The sequence below is a fragment of the Zeugodacus cucurbitae genome, chromosome 2 (assembly GCF_028554725.1).
Source record: "Zeugodacus cucurbitae isolate PBARC_wt_2022May chromosome 2, idZeuCucr1.2, whole genome shotgun sequence".
Taxonomy (NCBI): Eukaryota; Metazoa; Arthropoda; class Insecta; order Diptera; family Tephritidae; genus Zeugodacus; species Zeugodacus cucurbitae.
Window position 1 is genome coordinate 37,649,155 of NC_071667.1, and position 23,416 is coordinate 37,672,570.

At 33.6% G+C, this 23,416-nt stretch overlaps 1 protein-coding gene across 1 annotated transcript; it reads left to right on the forward strand.

Annotated features, from left to right (window-relative positions):
* Positions 1-793: 793 nt before the first annotated feature.
* Positions 794-3,641, forward strand: LOC105219849 (fork head domain-containing protein FD4). Its single transcript, XM_011196186.3, has one exon. It carries the CDS (start codon positions 1,033-1,035, stop codon positions 2,104-2,106), a length of 1,074 nt encoding a protein of 357 aa, XP_011194488.1. The 5' UTR covers positions 794-1,032; the 3' UTR covers positions 2,107-3,641.
* The last annotated feature ends 19,775 nt before the right edge of the window (positions 3,642-23,416 follow it).

Here is a 23,416-nt window from a genome sequence, read left to right on the forward strand (position 1 = left end):
TAGGGACGGGAACAACTTTGTAAAGGCAGTGCAAGAAGTTATCCCAAAAAATTACGAAAAAGTTTTTGAAATCAATGCAAAGGCGATTGTACGAAGTTATTAAACAAAAATGATATCTCACTAAGTATCTACTAATTTTAATTTATTCTATTGATTATATGTATCAGTTAGAGGTGTACGAATACGGATTTTGGGTGTGTTTATGCTATGTTTTTATTTTTTGTGGAAATATTATTCACTTTTGTATAAAAATTAATACATTTGGCATTCTGCAATCATTTTTCGTCCAAATCTAGTTTTTGTTTTCAAAATTGGATTGAAAATGTCTACTTTCGCTGAAAAAATAGGGTGTACGAATACGGACTTTGCATACTGTATATGCGTATGTGTAGAGGGTATAAGTTTGCAAATATTTCATTTATACCATTATTTATATATTTATTTAATGTAAGACAAGATAGTTGGCTAGTAATATGTATTTAACCTAGGGAAACTCCTCCCTTGACCATTGATGCGTGCTCAAAGGGTGGAATAAAACTATCCATTTGTGTGTCATTTTAGCATATACGCCTATTTATATAAATTCGTACATATATAGAGGGGGTGTGTATAAGAAACCATAGAAAAACGAGTATTGTGATGCATCGGATTTTCTGCGTTTCTGGTTGGTTGCGTGGAGTGATTTTTGAACAGTTGCATTTGTGTTACACATAAATGAGTATGTGTGTTTGCTTTTTCTCGCGCAGGGGCTGTCGTCACTGTGTCTGAGATTTTGTTTTCGTTAACAGTTCGGCTTCGTTGCTCTTAGTGATGCTCGTACTTTCGTTTGAATTTCCGCGCACAATCATTGCCAAGAGATAAACGTTAAAGAGTGTTGTTGTTTAAATAAAATTTGGTATTTCACCGTCGGAGAATTAGTGTGAAATATAATAATATAATACACAATCAATCAAATAAGTGGGTGTTTTTATGGCAATAAAATGCATTACCAAATGAAATAAATAAAAATAGTAATATTTCGAAATCAAAATTATGCCAAGACCTCCGAGGGAATCATATGGCGATCAAAAGCCTCCGTATTCATATATTTCCTTAACGGCTATGGCTATTTGGAACTCACCCGAAAAAATGTTACCTCTGAGTGATATTTACAAATTTATAATAGATCGATTTCCTTACTACCGAAAAAACACACAACGATGGCAAAATTCTTTACGGCATAATCTCAGTTTTAATGATTGCTTTATAAAGGTTCCTCGAATACCAGAACGACCAGGTAAAGGTGCTTACTGGGCTCTTCATCCACAAGCAATTGACATGTTTGAAAATGGTAGCTTACTACGGCGGCGGAAACGCTTCAAATTACATAAACACGATAAAGATTATTTGAAAGAGGGACTGGCTACATGGGCGAATCTTAATCGTTTCTTTTTTAAAAGTAACACACCACAAAACACATCAATTACACCATCAGAATTACCATTAATTAATGACTCCTCGCTATATTTAACTAATGTAGCAAATATACCTACACTAACTCAACGTTCTGGCGGAAACCCGCATCCTATCACAAATTTCACAACCACTGCCATATCATTAGGATATCCACAAGTTGCAATGACTACAAATACTGATGCAACATTCTCGAATATATTGCATCGGTCCCATGCCATATCACCAATTACGGATGGATCAACCATTATTAACAAATCTAGACAAAAGCGTTCTTTTACTATTGAAAGTCTTATAACGCCCGATAAACTGGATTCAATGTCCATGAAAAGCATTACCAGTGATGAGAAATTTTGTTCTGAAAGACTGGAAACAGAAACGTTCGAACAAAACAGTCGGACCACAATAAGTACTGAAATGAACCATCAATCACTTCCTCCGCTGCACACCATTACTGAAAATACCGACATGTCCTTTCTACATTATAGTAGGTCGGGACAAAACCCCATCAATTTGGAACCATGCTTAAATGTCACATCAGTTTACGATATTCCGCTACACCCAATATTAATGATGAAATCTCCGCTTGGAAATTTACAACCGTTATATTTCACAAATGTTGATCCACAGCCTCGACTGAGTTCCAGCCTGTGACAACACTAGTTATAACCATATACATTTGAAATAAACTGGAGTCAACTTCTTTAGTTCCTAATGGCTGTTATGCATATATATGTAATGTATTATTTTTAAAATTACTTTTATTATAATTCTTTTTGTACATAATATTTAATATCTTAAAAACAACAATTAAAAAGCATGATATTAAGAATCAAATACTTAGAAATTAATATTTAATTGAACCATTTCTAGTCTGCTATATAGTTATATGGGCATATTAAATTTCATATGTATACGATCAAAATGTATTCAATTCTTACGACTTCCGAATTCCAATTATATTTTTGAATGAGTAAAAAGTTAATAACCAAATTACTGATAACTTAGCCGACGGCAATGTATATTGAGCACTTCACATTTTAGAGTATTATTAAGGATTCAGTTTTTTTTTAATTTTTAATTATAAGATTATTTTACATATTATATCTAAAACAACAAATATGGCTCTTACAGTAGTACTTACAAATTTTAAAAGGTATTAAATGATTGCTTATTAAATTTTTCCTAAACTTTATAAAGCAGAATAAAAAACAAGTAGAAGAGTAGAATGTAACTCGCCCACTGCAATTCCATAAGATTGTTATTTTGTAAAGTTAATTCATAATGAAAAATTAGACCATTTTTTATTAAATGTATGTTTTAATATACATAGTATATGTATACTATAGTATTATTTTTGTTGTTGGTGTTATTTCAATACCCTCAGTATTCATCAATATCTAAATGGTTTGTGTTCGAGCCCCTCATTCCTTCTGAATTTGAATACTTCCTGTGCTATTGAAGACGTTTATGTTAAATGCAGTTTTTCTATGTTCTAAAAATCTAGGTAATAATTATTGCTAGTTTGGAAAGTTGTTGTTAACCAATTTCGCCCTTTTTGGATGCTAAAGGGAAATGTGTCGACTATGTTAGGTTTATAAAAGTTATTTAGTTTTCGAGATACACATGTGCAAAAACCCTATGTGGGGCGGGGCCACGTCCACTTTATGCTCCTCCCTAATGTGGCACTCTGTACAAAATTCATGTCGTAGCTTTATTTGTGACTTAGTTAAAGCACTTTATAGTTTTTCGGTAACGCCATTTTGTGGGCGAGAAGGTTGGTATTGTAGATGGGCGAAATCGGAACACTTAAATATGCAAAATGTACTGCTATACGAATATGTAAAACGGTCTATAAAATTAAAAATTAGGCACAGAGAATCATAGAAGATAGTGCATGTACATATCTCACAAGATACTATTTATATCAACCAAACTTGAGAAAAACATTTCCTTTTCGGCATTTTGCGTACAAAGTAAAATTCGATAAAAAAATACAAAGGATTAAATTTCAAATTAAGATTGAGTTATGCGATTCTGGAATAATTGGACATGGAACCGCCCACATGTATATGAAATATCATAACAACTGAACCACTCGACCAATTTCATCCAAATTTAGTACGTAATATTATTTTGACTACAACCACGCATCACGCAACCATATTTCTTATGTAACACAGATTTAATTTCCGTCATAGTTTTGTAATGTTTTTTTTTTTCATATTTATTATTATTGTTATTAATAAGTATTTTTATAATTTAATTACAAAATGATCCACTCAGTATTCTTCATAAGAATATTATGTTTTAGATTCAGTGACATATAATTTTTATTACTTCAAGAAACCACATGTTTTAAGATGTTGCACTTTTGTTATTTGTAGTATATATTTTAGAATTTTTTACATCGTCGGCATATGTATAACAACTCCTTTGACTACTTAATTACAAAAGATACATACATATGTCGTTACTAAACTAGTAGTACTCTTGCAAGTTATTTATTTATTGTTGTTAAAATAACACATAATTCGACCCATATATTTGGCATAAAGTCCACTAGAATAACGAGAATCACTATAAATAGTATGTGGCAGCTTGGATAATTCCTAGACCGTTTTTACTAATTTTGTGCACCCACTTACACCATATCCATGATTTAGTGTTCATTTAATTTTGCTAAGACATTTCATATATTATTATTATATATACGGTATAAAGTCTAGTGATGAGCGATATATCACCACCGGATTTTATCGCTGTGACTGAAAAATCACATATAGCGACATTGACTGCTAGACCTTAATATCAGTGATTGGTGATTTTTCTACAAGCCATTATTTTACTTTGAATGAAACTTATCACTGGAACGAACTAGTTAACAAATGTGTTGTAGCGGTAATTTTTTGGTGTTCGAACTAGATATAGTGATTTTATACTAATATATTGTTCATTTTGAATATATTCATTTGAATAATATTCTACGGTTGATTTAAAAAAATTCTTCAAATACAAAGTTTGATTTCGTGAATCGCGTGATAAAATTATAATAATTATTTTTATAATATGAAAAAACGAAGATAGTTTTTAATAAAAAAAGAAGTGAATTGTGGCAATTAGTGAAATTCAAGCAAAATTAAAAATTTCCCAAAAAAATTCGTATAAAACAACGAACGAAAAATGCTCAGTTACCATTAAAAACAATTCATTTTATTTCAGATTAAGTATTTTTATCTATACTAATATTATAAAGAGGAAATGTTTGTTTTTTTGTTTGTTTGTGTCGAATAGGCTCCGAAACTACTGAACCGATTTGAAAAATTTCTTCACTGTTGGAAAGCTATACTATCCCTGAGTGACATAGGCTATATTTAGTTTAAAAAAAAATAGGGTTCCTTACCAAAACTCCGATAATGTAAAAAAAATACCAAAAAACTTTCTTTAATCGCGAATGCTGCGAAAACGATTGAAGATATAACAAAGTGATGTACTACAATTTTGTAGAACTTATCATTATCTACAGAAAATGTCGCGACATCATATCTCTAACTATTATAGTTTTGTCACAATAAGCGATTTTATATAAAAAATTAATTAAAATACCACTACTTGAAAAGGCTCTTTATTTATACCTTAGTATTAATCCTTATCGAAAAAAATGATTTATTATTTAAGATCGCTTCAAAACCTTTATATAACTTTTTGAATTATTATGCCCGGTTTCACAGTAAGTGCTTAGGTTGTGCTTAAGATAAAACAGAAATATTGCGTTTTACAGTTCATACTTAAGTTCTGCTTAAGTACTGAAAATGGGAGACTTAAGCAGTGCTTAAGTAACAGCTGATTTTTGTTTTGAAAATTGACTTATTTGTCAAAAAAATAAAATAAAAATTATTTGCTGAAAAAAATTTTGGAATTTCTTGCTTTCAATGACGGTTATATGCTTTCCTGCGAGTTGCAATAGGTGCCCCCACTCGCTTGCGGTGAAATTCGGTGTCCTTTTATTGTTTCCATCCATTTCCCAGATTCTAAATTTATTCGTCGCAAAGTTATTTTTCATCAACAATAATTTCAATTTGTCAGATGCTATTTGTAAACAAATGTTTTTCATTGTGCTGCCATATATCATAATAGAATTTTATAGAAAATAAGCATCAACTGTGAAACGCACATGACTACTGTCAACAACAATGCTTAGCTAAGATTTTATTTGGGGTTATTTCTGAACCGATGTCACTCATTTTCATTACCAATTAGGAGAAAAAAAATTCCTCATAATTAAATTAAAATATTTGAAAAATTGTAGTGCGATTTCGAAAATGTTTTCATAAGTGAAGCCACAGATGATATATACATATATTTGTGTAAAGTTTTATTCCGCTATCTTCATCGGTTCCTTATATATTACAAAGTGAACGAATCAGATGGAATTCAAAATTTAGTTATATGGAAAGTTGGCGTGGTTATGAACCGATTTCATCCATTTTTCACATGTGTCGTCACGGTGTCAAGAAATTATTATATACCGAATTTCATTCAAATCGGTCGATTAGTTCCTGAGATATGGTTTTTGACCCATAAGTGGGCGACGCCACGCCCATTTTCTATTTTGCAAAAAAATCTGAGTGCAGCTTCCATCTGCCATTTCTTATGTCAAATTTAGTGTTTCTGACGTTTTCCGTTAGTGAGTTAACGCACTATTAGTAATTTTCAACCTAACCTTTGTATGGGAGGTGGGCGTGGTTATTATCCGATTTGTTTCATTTTTGGACTGTATAAGGAAATGGCTAAAAGAAACGACTGCAGAAAGTTTGGTTTATACAGCTCTATTGGTTTGCGAGTTATATACAAAAAACCTATTTGGAGGCGGGGTCACGCCCACTTTTCAAAAAAAATTACATCCAAATGTGCCCCTCCTTAATGCGATCCCATGTTCCAAGTTTTATTTTCATAACTTTATTTGTGGCTTAGTTATGACACTGTATAGGTTTTCGGTTTCCTCCATTTTGTGGGCGTGGCAGTGGACCGATTTTGCCCATTTTCGAAAGCAACCTCCTCAGGGTGCCAAGGAATATGTGTTCCAAGTTTCATTAAGATATCTTAATTTTTACTCAAGTTATCGCTTGCACGGACAGACGGACGGACAGACATCCGGATTTCAAATCCACTCGTCATCCTGATCATTTATATATATATAACCCCATATCTAACTTTTTTATTTCTTGGTGACACAAACAACCGTTATGTGAACAAAACTATAATACTCTGTGCAACATGTTGCGAGAGTATAAAAATGAATTGCTGTTCGTTTGTGCCGCAAAAAAACGAGAACGGCCAAACCGATCTGGCTAATTTTAGTCTTGAAATATTCGTGGAAGGCCAGAAAAAGATTAGAAAGTGAGAAGATATGAAAAAATTTCGAGGAAGATAATAATAAGAGAATTTTATTCGAGTTGACAAGAAATTATAATTTGAAGGTTGTCATTGTTGCTTTGTTAAAATATTTTTGTTATTGTTCAATTGTATAAGGTTGTGTCGATAGCCCAAAACAATTTGTAACAAATAAGGAAAGGCTAAGTTCGGGTCCAACCGAACATTTTATACTCTCACAATTTTTTGATGTAATTTTATTACGATAACACACAATTTTACCTATATATTCGACATAAAGTCCAATAGAAAATCATCAGGTATAGTATATGAGGGCTGATGTAATTCCAGAACCAATTTCACTCATTTTCACCACCAAGGTTAACGGGAATAGGGGCGACTTGGCACCTGTTAGTAGGCAAACATACGGCACATTCGGCCTTGAAATTACTCCTAAATTGCAAATGAACGAAACACCAGTCAGCAAAATCGTCAAAAATAGCGCTTTAACGAAAATTTTCCAAATATTCAAGAAGTCGTTGGAGGTACTGCACAGGACTTTAAAAGATCTTGATTGTCGATGAACGTTTTTGGTGGAGCCAGGATTCTGTTAGTAGGTGATGTACGCCAGACTCTTCCAATTATTCCTGGATCAACTGTTACTGACGGGCTAATCGCATGCCTAAAATCATTTAATTTGTGGCGACACATAAAGAATCGCCAATTAACAACTAACATATGAGTGTATTTACAACAATACCAAATTTCGATTGTAGAAATAGTTGGCAGTTGACACCTCGATGGATTAATAGCATTTCCAACAGATTTCTTTCACTTCATTGACTCGAAAGAGAAGTTTTCCTGACATGAAACCTCAATATGATAACCATAAATGACTGATTGAATGACCTATATTGGTGGTAAAAAAAATATCGATGATCTTAATGCGAAAATTTAGAATTTCGGTCCAAGAGAGTCGACATAGCTACTAACCAGGATGACGTAGTCAATTATACCAAACTATTTAAAATTGCCTGTACTTTGCAATTAAAAGTAGTGTGAGTTGTAATCATGCTGCGTAGCATAAATCAACCTCGAGTAATCAATATCGTCGCCGAAGCCAAGATTGGACCAACTTAATTAATGTATACCTTAGCCACAAAAACGTGTGGCCGGGTCTGCTAGTGCTAAATAAACATATAAAACTATTTGGCTTTATAGCAGGCTGGTATGTTAAATGTTAATTTTTTTTTACATATTCATATTATTAAGGCAAGTAGTGATCGCTGGTCGCTTGAAAAAATTCACTGTGGTTCAAAAGACACACCAGAAACACAATATTGGTACAAAGTTTTGTTCCGATATCTTCACTGGTGCTTAGTTTAAAGATTGCTTAGTGAACGAATCGATTAAAAATTTTCGTGTAAGGAAAGTAGGCGTGGTTGTGAACCTATTTTTAAAATATTTAAAATATGCTATTGGGATGTCAAGGAAATGTTATAAATCCAATCTCGTTACTAATGGTCGAGTTTAGTTTAGTTTTTGGTGCTACATACAACCGTTATGAGAACAAAACTATATTACTATCTTTTCAACATGTTGCGAGAGTGTAAAAACAAGAACAGAATCGAACCATGATGACTATGTTGTGGAACACCTAAAAGGACATAAATTGAATCTGAAAAATGTTATTAAATATCCTTCGTTGTGTTCTAGTACTAAAATAAGAAAATACCCATGAAGAAATCTGTGCCGAAGATCAGAAGATCCTGTTTTTTAATACTTGATTGGTTTTCCGGTTTAAAAATTCAACTAAAGTTGTTAGTGTAGATTTCCCTAAACAAAATTCATGATAAGAATATAAAATTAATTAAATCGATCTGAGCTAACTCCTTAAAAAGTTTAGGTATTGCTGACTTGCTTTTGGTTGGCTATTACTCAATATTTTTATAGATGACCTAAATACGCTTTTATACACTTGAATTTTAAGGAAGCTGAGGGAATCAACATTTTAAACATATTTTAGTGATTTATGGCGTTTACTTTAGAAATGGTTGGTGCATTAATTATATTAATCGGATAAAATCACCCGTTTTCTCTGACAGAACTAGAGGATCATACCTGACAACAGAAAATATTGAAGCTTTATTAACGTAGACTACGAGTAATTTTAATAACTTATCGAAGTTGTTCGGAATTAAACTAATTTGGTTAAAACCCAACAATAGATATTTCTTCTAAAAACCACTTACCATAATCATTATAATCATTATAAGTGTGTGAAAATTTGAGGTCCTAGCTTAAATTAATGTTTAATTTCCAATTACTTATGTTTTTAATTTTTCCATTATTTTTTTCTAATTTTGAGATCGACGATGGGGGGATTGTTAAAATCATATCATAAATTTGTTCATTTCGATTTGATTTAAAAGGACATGCAACAATAATACCAAAAAACTTAATAAAAACATGCTTATTTCGAGTACATCTCTCGAAATTTATTAATTTAATTGTATTAAGATAATCTGAGAGATTTACTGATATTTTCGGTAAAGAAATGGTCACGAACACTGAAGTCAAATTTTCGGTATCGGAGACCTTAAAAACTTATAGTCCGATTTCGATGATGGTGATAGACGGGCATTGGCACACTATAAGTGCAATATTTGTGCAAAGTTTCATACCGTTATCTTCAGTGGTATTTAATTAATATATTGTAAAGTTAACGAATCAGATGGACTTCACGATTGTGGGATATGGAAAGTAAGCCTGGTTCTAACCCGATTTCTCCCATTTTACAATATCATTGGGATGTCAAGTAAAGTAAATAAATCGAATATCTTTAGAAACGGTCGAGTAGTAGCAATATTCATTTCAAATTTTGTATAGAAGTTTGAGTGCAACCATCTGCATAGAAATTTGAGGTTTCTGGTGATTTTCCTTACTGAATAAAAGCACTTTTATTAGTTTACCACATAACTTTTGTATGGAAAGTAGGCGTGATTATACTCCGTTTTTTTTTTTTAATTTTTAATCTACATATTGAAGTGCCGAAAGGAACTGTCTCCAGAAAGTTTGGTTGATATTGAACTTTTAAACTTTTAAAAAAGTAAAAGCACTTGTATTAGTTTACCACATAACTTTTGTATGGAAAGTAGGCGTGATTATACTCCGTTTTTTTTTTATTTTCAATCTACATATTGAAGTGCCGAAAGGAACTGTCTCCAGAAAGTTTGGTTGATATTGAACTTCTCTAACTCCAATCACTATAATCCACAAAAAACTTTGAGTTATAGAATTTTCATTACAACATACAATTTTTTAAAAAGGTTTAAAATATAGATTTACCCACAGTTTTAGTTATTTACTTCGCAACAAGTTTTATATAAATACATTAAAACAAGAATTCTGTAACTTTGTTTGTTGCAATTTGCTATTGTTTGACCCTTGACGTCTGTATCCCATGCCTTTCTATCTATCTATATTTGTAATATCATACTTTTTGTTCGCCTCCATACGAATATAGGGACTCCTTTAAAATTGGTCCTTGAAATTTTAAATTTTGTATCATGCTCGGTTCGAAAAGTTCGATTTATGGAAAGAAATTTGTATGAAAGTTGCCTTCTATTGCCAATTCAAGAGTTCGAGTTATGGAGAACTTCGAATTAGGAAAGTTTGAGTTATGGAAGGAGATTTGTATGAAATTTGATTTCTAAACCATTGAAAAATTCCAATAATGGAGATCTTCGAGTTATGGAAGTTCCACTGTATATGCAAACAACTTAGAATGTGAGCCTCTGCACAAAATATTATTTTTATAACTTTATTTAAGGCTTACTTATGGAATTTTGTATTGTGGGCGAACTACAATATCTATCTACAATACATTATCTTCTTCCTATGCTGCCAAGGAACAAGGGTACCAAGTTTTGAAGAAAGATAAATTCTACATAAATAAGTTCTAATAACTTATATTTATATTCGGCTGACACACTTTTTACCTCATCAATAAACTTATCAACTTATCGGTTAATTCAAATGATTGATAGGCTATAGGTCCTAGCCCATTGCTGGCTGGCTTCACTTGCTCTGCTGTAAGAACTGTCAAAATGAAACGAGACCAAATCTACTTTTGGTTCATGCGCTTAAAGTTTCAAATAGATCTACATATGTATGTTCTATTCGCCAGTGCTTTTGACGTTTGATATTGTAACTAGGATTGTCAGCTTCGGGGAAATGTACAAAATTCTATAATGTTTTGTTGCTACATTGGCACACAAAAAGTTACTACATACATATGTATTTGCCAGTATAACTAGTTAAAATGTAGAATATTAAAAAAATATGAGACATAGGGAAGGCGGAGCCAGGTATTTAATGCATCCAAACAGATATAAGCTTATTTTGATCACATATTATTCAAATATACCTTGGTTTACCTACGAGAGCAAACATAACAGGACAGTAAAACAATTTACACCACTCATGTGATACTCAATCCATCTTGAACGACCTTGAAGATCAAGGCTTAAATGTTTTAAATGCAATTACCAAACTTAAGTGAAATACTAAAGAACCGTTAGATATGTTTTTTTTTTTAACCCGGGTAAACCACTACATGATATCACATCTTTTAGGCCAATATCGCTGCTCGCCAGCTCTATCGAAAGTCTTCGAGAATGTTCTCATAAAGAGGCTCAAATCAATAATAGATCGAAAACACCTTATACCAGTACATCAGTTCGGCTTTCGTGATCATCATTCAACAATTGACCCGGTACACCGAATCGTTAATTTCGTTGAAAATGCTATGGATAAAATCAACGTTTGTTCGGCGGCCTTCTTAGACGTGTCCCAGGCTTTTGATAGAGTTTGGCATTCGGGTCTACTGCTGAAATTGAAATGCATGTTACCCAAACAATATTGCGAAATAATTGCTTCCTACCTAAAAGATAGATACTTTTGCATAAAACAAGAGCTTTTTACAAGTGATATCCCCACTGACTCAAGTTATGTGATAGCGACATTTGCGGATGACACAGCCCTGTTAGCAGCAGGAGAGTCAACCTCAATATCTACAGCAAACAGCAGTCAATGCCATTACTAAATCGGCTTCCAAGTGGCGCATTAGATTGAACGATTCCAAATCAATGCACGTAGACTTTACTTAAAAAAAAACATCATACCATCTCATTTATATAAATGGTACTCCTACAACACATCACAATAATGCTAAGTACCTAGGAATCACCCTAGATGATCCACGTTTTCAATCGAAATCAAGCTGTTTATATATAAGCCTATTTAGCTCAACTATGGGGTTGCTCAAGTCGAAACTGTATTGCCTGCATTCAGCGCTTCCAAAATAAGGTACTAAGAAGTATAGTTAATGCTCCTTGGTATGTTAGATCTGCTGACCTTCACCGCGATCTTGTGTGAATTCAGTAAAGTAGTAAAAGTAGTAAAGTAGTAAACGAAATAACCAAAATTGCTAAGACTCACGAAATGAGGCTTATACAGCATGTAAATGAAGAGGCATCCATACTCATCGGTACTGCTGAACGAGAAAACCGACTGAAACGTAAGAGGCCTTCAGACTTAGCAAGGCAACTGTAGCAGCAAATGAATCTCTCTAACATTTAGCTTTTATTATTATTTTTAATTTATGAGAAATGAATTGTGGTTAGTATTTAATCATTGTATACTAGGTACAATTGTAATAAAAAACTAAAGTATGAAATGAACAATTTTGATTTAAATCTATATATATATAAATCTTGTGAATACTGCATAAATAGTAGTTTCGTATTTTGTTGTGCTAAGATTGCGATCATTGAACATCGTTAAATCAAATTCTTCATATAAAAATTCAATTAATTATTGATTTTTGACATTTTGACATCTTGACGAGCAGCAGTTGTAATAATGTATACAAAATATGGTAATACTATAGTATACAAAAGCGCTACAACAATGTTTTTATTAATTCTATTAACACTTTGGATTTGTTTTTTTTTTTAACACAATATCATAGCAGCAACACAAGTCAAATGAAATATTTAAATAAATCAATTTTCCGTTTAACATTCATTTATAAAATAAATATATAAAACTCTCAATCTCGTCTGTCGCGAGAGCACGAACGAATGCCCATGCAAAGAGCTCGTATAGTATACATATATTATAAAAATACACGCGGAGTATATCTGTGTAAAATCTCATCTGTCGCGAGAACGGCTGAAAATGCTCACCCACAAAAGTGCCCAACGCGCCATAAGAAGTTTTCACTTCAAAAATATAAAAAATATATTATTCAAAAACAAAACCTTATAAAAATATCTTGAAATAGTAATGCAAGCAGAGTTGTTACAGTAATCACCGCTTAAGTGCCACTTCTAAAGATTTAATACTTTTGAGGCACTTAAGCGGAAAATGCACTTAAATTAATTAAGCTTAAGTGCCTCGAAGTACTTATCGAATACTTCGATCATTTTTTTCTTTTAGTATGAAAGCCACATTTATTTCTTATTAATAACAAAAATACTTATTCATAACAATAAATATTGAAAACAAACATTACAAATATACATACGTATATGTCTTCCTTCTGACAATACTCAGTGCATTCAATGCAAAAAATATTAAAAGGCACTTAAAAGATGCAAATTGCAAACAATTTTTATTTGTGGTTTAAATATTACAGGCATAGGCATTTAAGCATGAAAAGCACTTAAGCGTATGGCCACCACGGGCACGCTTGCAGAAGTCCAGAAGCTGAAGATAACACGTTCACCAAACTGGGTTTCAATAAATTAATTTTTGATTCGTATCCCTTTTTTTACAGCAGCAACCGCGAAAACACAAACACTGTTTCGAGAAAAACTCGTTTAAAGTTTTGAGAAGCTCTCGCCGTCGCCTGACGCTTCCACCATAAATCGGTTATATCTTCAAGAGTTTCATTTGACATTTTAAAGGAACATTCTTGAATAGTAATAGGTTCGAATTAAATTAAAAAAAATCGAGGATTGGGGGTTCCCCTTAACTTCATCCGCAGTACTCTAGCTGTAAAAATTGTAAATTTTGAATAACTGATGATGCCGAATTGCTATTTCATACAAAAGCGTTCAAAGCGCTCATTTGGTCATTATACCTTCAAAGTACGCAAGGTCAACGAAAGCAAGTAAAGTCAGTCATCATTGGGCCTGTACCTTAAAATTCAGAAAAATATTTTGAAACTTCGTATCGTTTTTGTCACAAAAATATTGTGTGTGAAAACATTTATTTAAACTTTGTTTTAAATATCGTCGTTTTTGAACAAATGCTGTGAAATTGAAACATATACGTTTCACAATTTGGTTTATATGGGGTGTTTTAATAACGAAGTCAAAAAACATGCTTGAAAATTTGCGTCACAAGAATTGGTACATATTGTATTGCGGCGTGGCATAGTGGAAGGCGCGGTCATAAGTACTTACCGTTGAGATATCGCTATAAAATGTTCAACAAAAATCTAGGAAAATATTTTAAGTATAATATATAGTAAAAAAAGTTAACCACATCGGACTTCTAGATCCTACAAAGCACAGTAAAGCACAGTAATTGCACTTATGTGGCGTTGATGCGCAAAATTTTTCCCATGGTCATGGTCGGAGCTTCAAAACTTTCAGAGGGGCTTTGTAAAAATATTTGTGAAAGCGATAAAAGCTTAATATGCTTTGTCGATATAGTTTCCCCCATCCAACCACCATATTACACCTATAAGAATAATATCATATCAAACAAATAAGGAAGGGTGTAACCGAACAGTATATACTCTCGCAATGTATTTATTTAATTTTTTTATTATTATAACACATAATTTTACCCACACATTCGGCATAAAGTCTATTTGGAAACAAAAATTAGTATATATAGGCAAACTGAGTAATTCATGGACTGATTTCAACTATTTTTGCCACCTAGATACATTCTATCGAAGATTATATGCTCGGATATATGTGGTAAAGAGTCCAATGAAAGTTTGAAACCGCAAAATCAGCTATATAGGAGCTAGGGGAAGTTATGACAGATTTAACTTATTTTTGGCACGGAGACATACATATTATAATATTAGAAGGAAAATATTCCCTCTCAAATTTCTCCAAAATATCTGAGAGGCTTACTTAAATTTTCGGTAAAAAATTTATTACAAGCACTGAGGTTCTCATGTTCGATATAAGGGGCCTTGATGTATGGTCCAGTTTCGATAATTTTTAGAAGGGCGATGCCACTCTATAAATGCTGTATTTGTGTAAAGTTCTGTGCCGACATATTCACTAGTGCTTACTTTATGTATTGTAAACATATTATTGGGATACCAGGAAAATGTTATGAACCGAATTCCATTCAAATACTTATACAAAATGAGTCATGCGAAAGCAATTCAGAGTCCCAAATGATTATCGCATTTGATTTTCGAATCGAATTGCTTTTCGAATCACAATACAGAGTAGACCCCCTAATGTGCTTAAAAAATCTACAGGTGTTCATGCATTTAACTCTATTCTAGAAAGTACAGTCAGATTTGTAAGAAAACCCAGTTTGCAAATAGGAAGTTTGGACAATTTAGAGGCCAACGGTATACATTTTGACACAAAATCGTGAGATGTTTTTTTTTATTTTTGGCCTATGGGCGGAACCACTGTGCATTGTGAAAGCAGGTCCGTTTATATCAAATCAATCCGAGTAATATCTTAGAGATGTACTTTTTGAAAGTTCCGACCATCAGGCCACGCCACTATGAATGTAAAACTTTAAACGCGTTTATCTCAAAACTAAATTTTTAAGCCAGTGGACACGATATCTCGAAAAGTTATAAAGCGATTTTGTTCAAATTTTCACATCTTTGAACTAACATAATCTAGTTAATGAACGAAGGATTTTTTTGTATCTTTATTACAACAATTTTTTCGATCCAATATATGGCGAAAATTTTACCTAAAAAGTGTGGTGTTTGGTTAATATTCTGTCAAAAATTCAATAATTTATTTTTTCCTTCGTTCATTAACTAGATATATCCATGTACTATCAAAATAGATAAACCAATCTTGAGTTTTGATGTCCACGGCAAAACTTTTTTTGTCATGGGAAATGAGGTGCCAACGGCTGAGTTTTTGGAATTTGTAAATAAAAATGTCACAGAATATTGTAAATATTGTATTCACAAATAATTGAAAAGAGAATGGTGGGGATCAGAAAGTATAATTAAACATTTGATTTATGAACTGAGGATGCATCCGAAAGGATTTCGAAATTTCACAAGGATGCAGGTGTAAACATTCGAATATTTGCTGTATTTTATAAAATGTTTAATTTTTAAGTAAAATGCAAACTACCGCAACAGCATAACTCATTCGGAAAAATTAATTATAACACTATGTATATAATTTATTTATTTATTTATAGCTCAGATTTAAGCTCTGATCAATCACCAGTGTTACTAACTTTATGTGAAAATCCAGTAATTTCGTCCGGCACGTGTTCTTTATCTAATAAACGTACTGATTTGTATAAATTTAAGACTATACTGAATAAAGTTTAAGCTAAAGCGCATATCGACATATGCCGACTCAGATTGTGAAGTTGAATCTTTCACACAACTAATTCAAAATGCTGCGTGGAACAGTACACCGAATATTCGCGTGAATCTAAGTGGGAACAAATTCCCGAAATACTAAAATAGATGGTATCCATAAAAAACGCAAACTTCGACGAAGATGGCAGCAAACTAGGGTGGCTGCTCTCAAAACAGAGCTTAATAGATGTACATCGGAACTAAGAACAAAAATTAGACAGTTTAAAAACTATTCCTTCAAAACGTATTTGTCCAAACTCATTGTTGATAAAACTACCGATTATTCGCTCTGGAAAGCTGCAAGGAATATTAATAAACAAATAAAACATGTCGCACCAATAAAATTAAACTGAATGGGTCAAAATGAATGCACAAAAAGCTGCAGTATTCGCAAATCATTTGAGAAACACATGTACACCTAACGATGGAGATGAGTTAAACTGTGAAAATAGTTGGTTGGATCCACTCGTCAGCATTTCTCCAGTTACTTGTACAGAAATTAAAAGTTTTACCAGGAACGCAAGGCTCAAAACAACTCCTGGGTTTGATTTAATAACCTGAGAGATATTACGCAATCTACCAAAGGATTGTATAAAAAAATTGTAAACATTGTAAACAGCACATTATACTTAAGATACGTTCCATCGCTTTGGATAGTATCTGAAGTAATTATGATACCTAAGCCGGGTAACCACTACATGATGTCACATCTTATAGGCCAATATCGCTGCTGCCAGCTCTATCGAAAGTCTTCGAGAATGTTCTCATAAAGAGGCTCAAATCAATAATAGATCGAAAACACCTTATACCAGTACATCAGTTCGGCTTTCGTGATCATCATTCAACAATTGACCAGGTACACCGAACCGTTAATTTCGTTGAAAATGCTATGGATAAAAAGAACGTTTGTTCGGCAGCCTTCTTAGACGTGTCCCAGGCTTTTGATAGAGTTTGGCATTCGGGTCAACTGCTGAAATTGAAATGCATGTTACCCAAACAATATTGCGATGGAAGCGGGTGTTCTCCAGCGAAGCGTGTTGGGGCCAATGCTTTACTTGCTTTTTACAAGTGATATCCCACTGACTCAAGTTATGTGACAGCGACATTTGCGGATGACACAGCCTTGTTAGCAGCAGGAGAGTCAACCTCAATATCTACCCTTTGAGTGCAAACAGCAGTCAATGCAATTACTAAATCGGCTTCCAAGTGGCGCATTACATTGAACGATTCAAAATCAATGCACGTAGACTTTACTTAAAAAAAAACATCATACCATCTCATTTATATAAATGGTACTCCTACAAAATAAGGTACTAAGAAGTATAGTTAATGCTCCTTGGTATGTTAGATCTGCTGACCTTCACCGTGATCTTGATGTGAATTCAGTAGTAAACGAAATAACCAAACTTGCAAAGACTCACGAAATGAGGCTTATATAGCATGTAAATGAAGAGGCATCCATACTCATCGGTATTGTTGAACGAGAAAACCGACTGAAACGTAGGAAGTCTCAGACTTAGCAAGGCAACTGTAGCAGGCAGCAAATGAATTTCTCTAACATTTAGCTTTTAATTATTATTTTTAAGTTATTAGAATTGAATTGTTGTTAGTATTTAATCATTGTATACTAGGTACAATTATAATAAAAAAATATATATATATATTTAAAATACAGTGGAACTTCCATAACTTGAACTTCTACAACTCGAAGATCCCCATAACTCGAGCTTTTGCATTGGCAATAGCGTTTCAAAATAAAATTTCGAAGTTTCGAAGTATATTTAAATTATGCTAATTGTTATAATTTTATAAGAAGCCCCTTCTTGGATCAATTAAAAACACTATTTTGCGCGTCAATATCTATTTTAAATTAAATACAATGAAAGCAGAAATAAAATTAATGGTTTTGTCTTTGAAAATCAACGGTACAGCGATAAGCAACGAAACGAGTTTTTCAGTCTTGTCTAGTTTTGCTCGTCTTGTTTCATTCGGTGTGGTGTGGGTTGCTCTATAGTTCAGCATGTATTGTTCGACAACAAAAACGGTTTGAGACAAATTTGTCGCATTTGGTGTGCGTTGGCTGTATGAACATACAGAAGAAGTTCGACAACATCTCTTCGAACAAGTCAAGCACCGAAAGTGCCTTTTGATTTCGTCTTGTTCGGTGTGGGTTGGCCAATATGAAGCTATGGGCTGCTGTAGAAAGACGTTTTTAACTAATCCGGTGTGGGTTGACCCTTACGTACCCCATTATACACCATAAAAATTGTCAAAACCGGATAATAACCACGCCCACCTCCCATACAAAGGTTGAAAACAACTAAAGCTAACAACAAAAAACTAACAGATGGAAAATGGGCGAAATCGGTTCACAACCACGACTACTTTTATATAACTCGATTTGGAATTCCATCTGATTCCTTCACATTATAATGTATACATAAGGAACCGATGAAGATAGCGGATAAAACTTTACACAAATACTGGATATCATATGTGGCTCCACTTGTGGGAAAATTGTTGAAATCGGACTATAACCCGGATATCGAACATGAAGAACTCAGTGCGTAAGTGTAACTTTTCATCGAAAATATCGGTAAATCTCTCAGATATTTTAATTTAATTCATAAGAATTTTTTTTCTTCTAATAGTATGGATCTGTTCCTTAAATTATTAAAATCGGGTCATAACTTCTCCTGGGGAAAATGAGTGAAATCGGTTCAGGAATTACCTCAGCCATTATATATCATACATATATGATGATTTTCGATATTTTAGTTGACTTTATGCCGAAAAAAATGGTTAAATTAATAAAAGTCAATAAATTGCGAGAGTATAAAGCTCCGTCATGATTGGGAAGGACTTCTCCGAGCCGTTCGATACCATACGAGGTTTCAGACAAGGTTCTTTAACTTGAGGTTGGAAAAATAATACGAGCTGCATAGCTAAATAGAGAAGGTACAATCTTCTACAAGAGTGTACAGCTCCTGGCGTACGCCGATGATATTGATATCATCGGAAGCAACAACCGCGCCGTTTGTTCTGCTTTTTCCCGCATGGATAAGGAGGCGAAGCGAATGGGTCTGGAGGTGAATGAGGACAAGACGAAATATCTCTTGTCATCGTCACTGTTGACAGTCATAACTTCGAAGTTGTAGATAATTTCGTATACCTGGGTACCAGTATCAACAACACGAACAATGTCAGCCTCGAAATCCACCGCAGAATCACTCTTGCCAACAGGTGCTACTTTGGACTGAGTGGGCAATTGAACAGTAAAGTCCTCTCTCGACGAACCAAAATCAAACTCTACAAGTCGCTTATCATTCCCGTCCTGCTTTATGGTGCAGAAGCTTGGACGATGTCAGCATCAGATGAGACGACACTAGGAGTTTTCGAGAGGAAAATTTTTCGCAAGATTTATGGTCCTCAGAACATTTGCAACGGCGAATACCGCAGACGATGGAACGATGAGCTGTACGAGTTATACGACGACATTGACATAGTTCAGCGAATAAAAAGACAGCGGCTATGCTGGCTAGGTCATGTTGTCCGAATGGACGAAAACACTCCAGCCCTGAAAGTGTTCGATGCAGTACCCGCCGGAGGAAGCCGAGGATGGGGAAGGCCCCCACTCCGTTGGAGGGACCAGGTGGAGAGACCAGGAGAGAGAGAAGAGTGGCGCGCTCTCATCGATTCGGCTATAACCGGCTAAACGGTTGGACGCCAATAACATACATACATACATTTATATTATAGATGATGCAACCATAAATGAGTTTGGCTGGTATTGTCACTGGCGAAACGAATATAATTGGCGTGTCAAACGCTTTGGCGAAAATTCAACTTGTTCGTATTGCGAACACATTCACCTAACTTTGTAGCCATACCAAAATAATATTGGTCTACAACTTTGCTTTTTGTAAATTTAAGGCTTTATTGTATAAGAACGGTTACACAAATGTTATTCAAAATATTGGCCGTAGCTAGCTAATACTTTTGACTATCTTTCTGGCAGCATGCGTATTCCGTGTGCCATCGATCGGAACAAGTGGTAATCAGATGGAGCAACGTCTGGAGAATACGGCAGGTGGGGTAAGAACTCCCATTTCAGCGTCTCCAAATATTTTTTGACCACCTTTGCGACGTGAGGCCGATCATTGTCATACTGGAGAATGACTTTATCGTGTCTTTCCTCGTACTGTGGCCGTTTTTCTTTTAGTGCTCGGCTCAAACGCATCAATTGCGTTCGGTATCGATCTCCTGTGATGGTCTTGGTCGAGTAATGCTTCCAATTCAGCATCTTCGAAAATCTTCTCCCTTCCACCACCATGCCGGTCTTCGACTTCATAATCACCATTCTTAAAACGTTCAAACCATTCGCGACATGTCCTTTCACCTAGGACAGCCGCACCGTACGTATCCGAAAGCATTCGATGAGCCTCAGCTGCACTTTTCTTGGAATTAAAAAAGAAAAGCAAAATTTCCGCAAATGTCGAGAATTCGGCTCAAAAAGTGACATTTTCAGTTGAGAATAAGTTTGGGATGCAAACAGATCTCTACAAATAATTTGTTGGGTTAATGTTGACACAAATGTCCAAGATCGATATAAAACGATTTAATCGACCAGTGCTTGACCCAAGAGACATCTATTGGAAAACGGCGGAAGCAAAGTTGTAGACCTAATAATACAAAATAAGTGCCACTGTTGAAAATGTGAGTCTTTTGGGGCAGTATAGCAGGGAAGGCACTTAAATTAATTCCGCTTAAGTGCCTTGAGTTACTTTTATTTTTTTGTTTTCCTGTTGACAATGTACAGTGGTTCGGCTTGTATGAAGGCGCGGTCATAAATACTTCCCGTTAAGATATCGCTATGAAATGTTCACCAAAAATCTAGAAAAATATTTTAAATATATATTTAAAAAATTGGCTCCATCGGACTACAAGGTCCTATAGCTCCCCTAGAACAGTAATTGCAATTGTATCGCAATGATGCGCAAAAATACTTCTCATGGTCATAGTTGGAGCGTCAAAACATTCAGTAAGGCTTTGTAAAAAAATTTAAGAAAGTGATAATCAAGCTGAACATGATTTGTCGTTATAGTTTCCCCATCCAACCCCCACATTCAACCCATAAGAATAATATCACATAAAAAAATTATGTAGGTATTTAATGCAGTACATTTTTTCTCATTTTTTTCCACTTTTGCCATTCATTAGAACAAAAACTTATAATATCTCCTCAAGTAAACCGTACACAGATTGAAATAACAGATTGAAATAAATTTATCATTCTTTCCAAGCTTTTTTAACCGAATTATAATGAGTTTGAACTTAAAAATAGTTAATTCAAAGGCCATTATTATTTTGACGATTGCAAATACATCCGCACCTAACCTTAACACCTTTATTACCTTAAGACTCTGCTAAATACTATATAAAATATAATTAAAGGGAGATCGTGGGGGAACACAATTAAAACTTTACTTTACAATAAAAAGGTGATATAAAACACTAATTTCACAAAAAATACAAATCACGTTAGTCTTAATTAATTTCACAAGATAAAGTAAATACCTTTAGCTTCAAAATCCATTAAAAATAATCTTGATTCGTTAACCTGAACAATTCGGCAACATAATGCGACATGGCAACCAATTTTGCCTTTTTGTCTCGCTTAGTGTGGTGGAAATAAAACAAAATGTAGATATACAAAAATTCAATATGTGAGACATTAAATTTTTAAGCTAAATACAAAGAAAGCATAACACTACGTTTTTAATTAATTTATTTAAATTTATTTAAATGATGATTCTTTTTATAATTATATATGGGACTTCCTGCCACAATTAAAGGGTTAGGTGGGTTTCAAAATTTAGAAAAAAATATATTTTATCTTATTAAATAGTGCAATATGTTTAGAATTTTATCCAAAAATATCAATCAACAAAGCAATCCGAATAATATTCTAAGAGAAATACCCTTTGGATGTTCCGATTATCAGGCTACGTTAGTATGAATGTATAACTTTAAACGTGTTTATCTCAAAACTCAATTTTTTAAGTCGGTGAACACGGCATCTCGAAAAGTTATAAAGCGATTCTGTTCAAATTTTGCACAAAAAAATGTGCTCAAAAATTCAAAATTCAATAATTTATTTATTCCTTCGTTCATTAACTAGATTTATCCATGTACTATCGAAATATTTTTAGTTTATTGTTTCTTGATGAACCAATCATGAGTTATGATGTCCACGGCAAGACCTTTTTTGTAATGAGAAATGAGATGCCACCGGCTGATTTTTTGAATTTGTAAATAAAAATGTTACAGAATATTCAATAATTAAAAATATAATTAAATATTTGATTTATGAACTGAGGATGCATATTTCGAAATTTCGCAAGGATGCAGGTGTCAACATTCGAATATTTGCTGTATTTAATAAAACAATTAATTTTTAAGTAAAATACAAACTACCGCAAAGCATAACTTCTGCGGAAGGATTAATTATAACACTATGTATGTATATATTTATTAATTAATTTATCTAAAATTTATTTAAATTATGATTTTGTATCAATTAAAAATATTATATTTCGCTTCAATAACTATTTTAAATTATGTATATGCAATACATGATTTTGTCTTTGAAAAACAACAACAGCTATAGCCAGCTTGTATTGTTCGACAACAAAAACGGTTTGAGACAAATTTGTTGTTGTCATCGTCCACGCTTCGGCGCCATACATCAGGACGGGAATAATGAGCGACTTGTAGAGTTTGATTTTTGTTCGTCGAGAGAGGACTTTACTTTGCAATTGCCTACTCAGTCCAAAGTAACACCCGTTGGCAAGAGTGATTCTGCGTTGGATTTCAAGGCTGACATTGTTGGTGTTGTTAACGCTGGTTCCCAAGAAGACGAAACTATCTACTACTTCAAAGGGATGACTGTCAACAGTGACGTGGGAGCCAAGACGC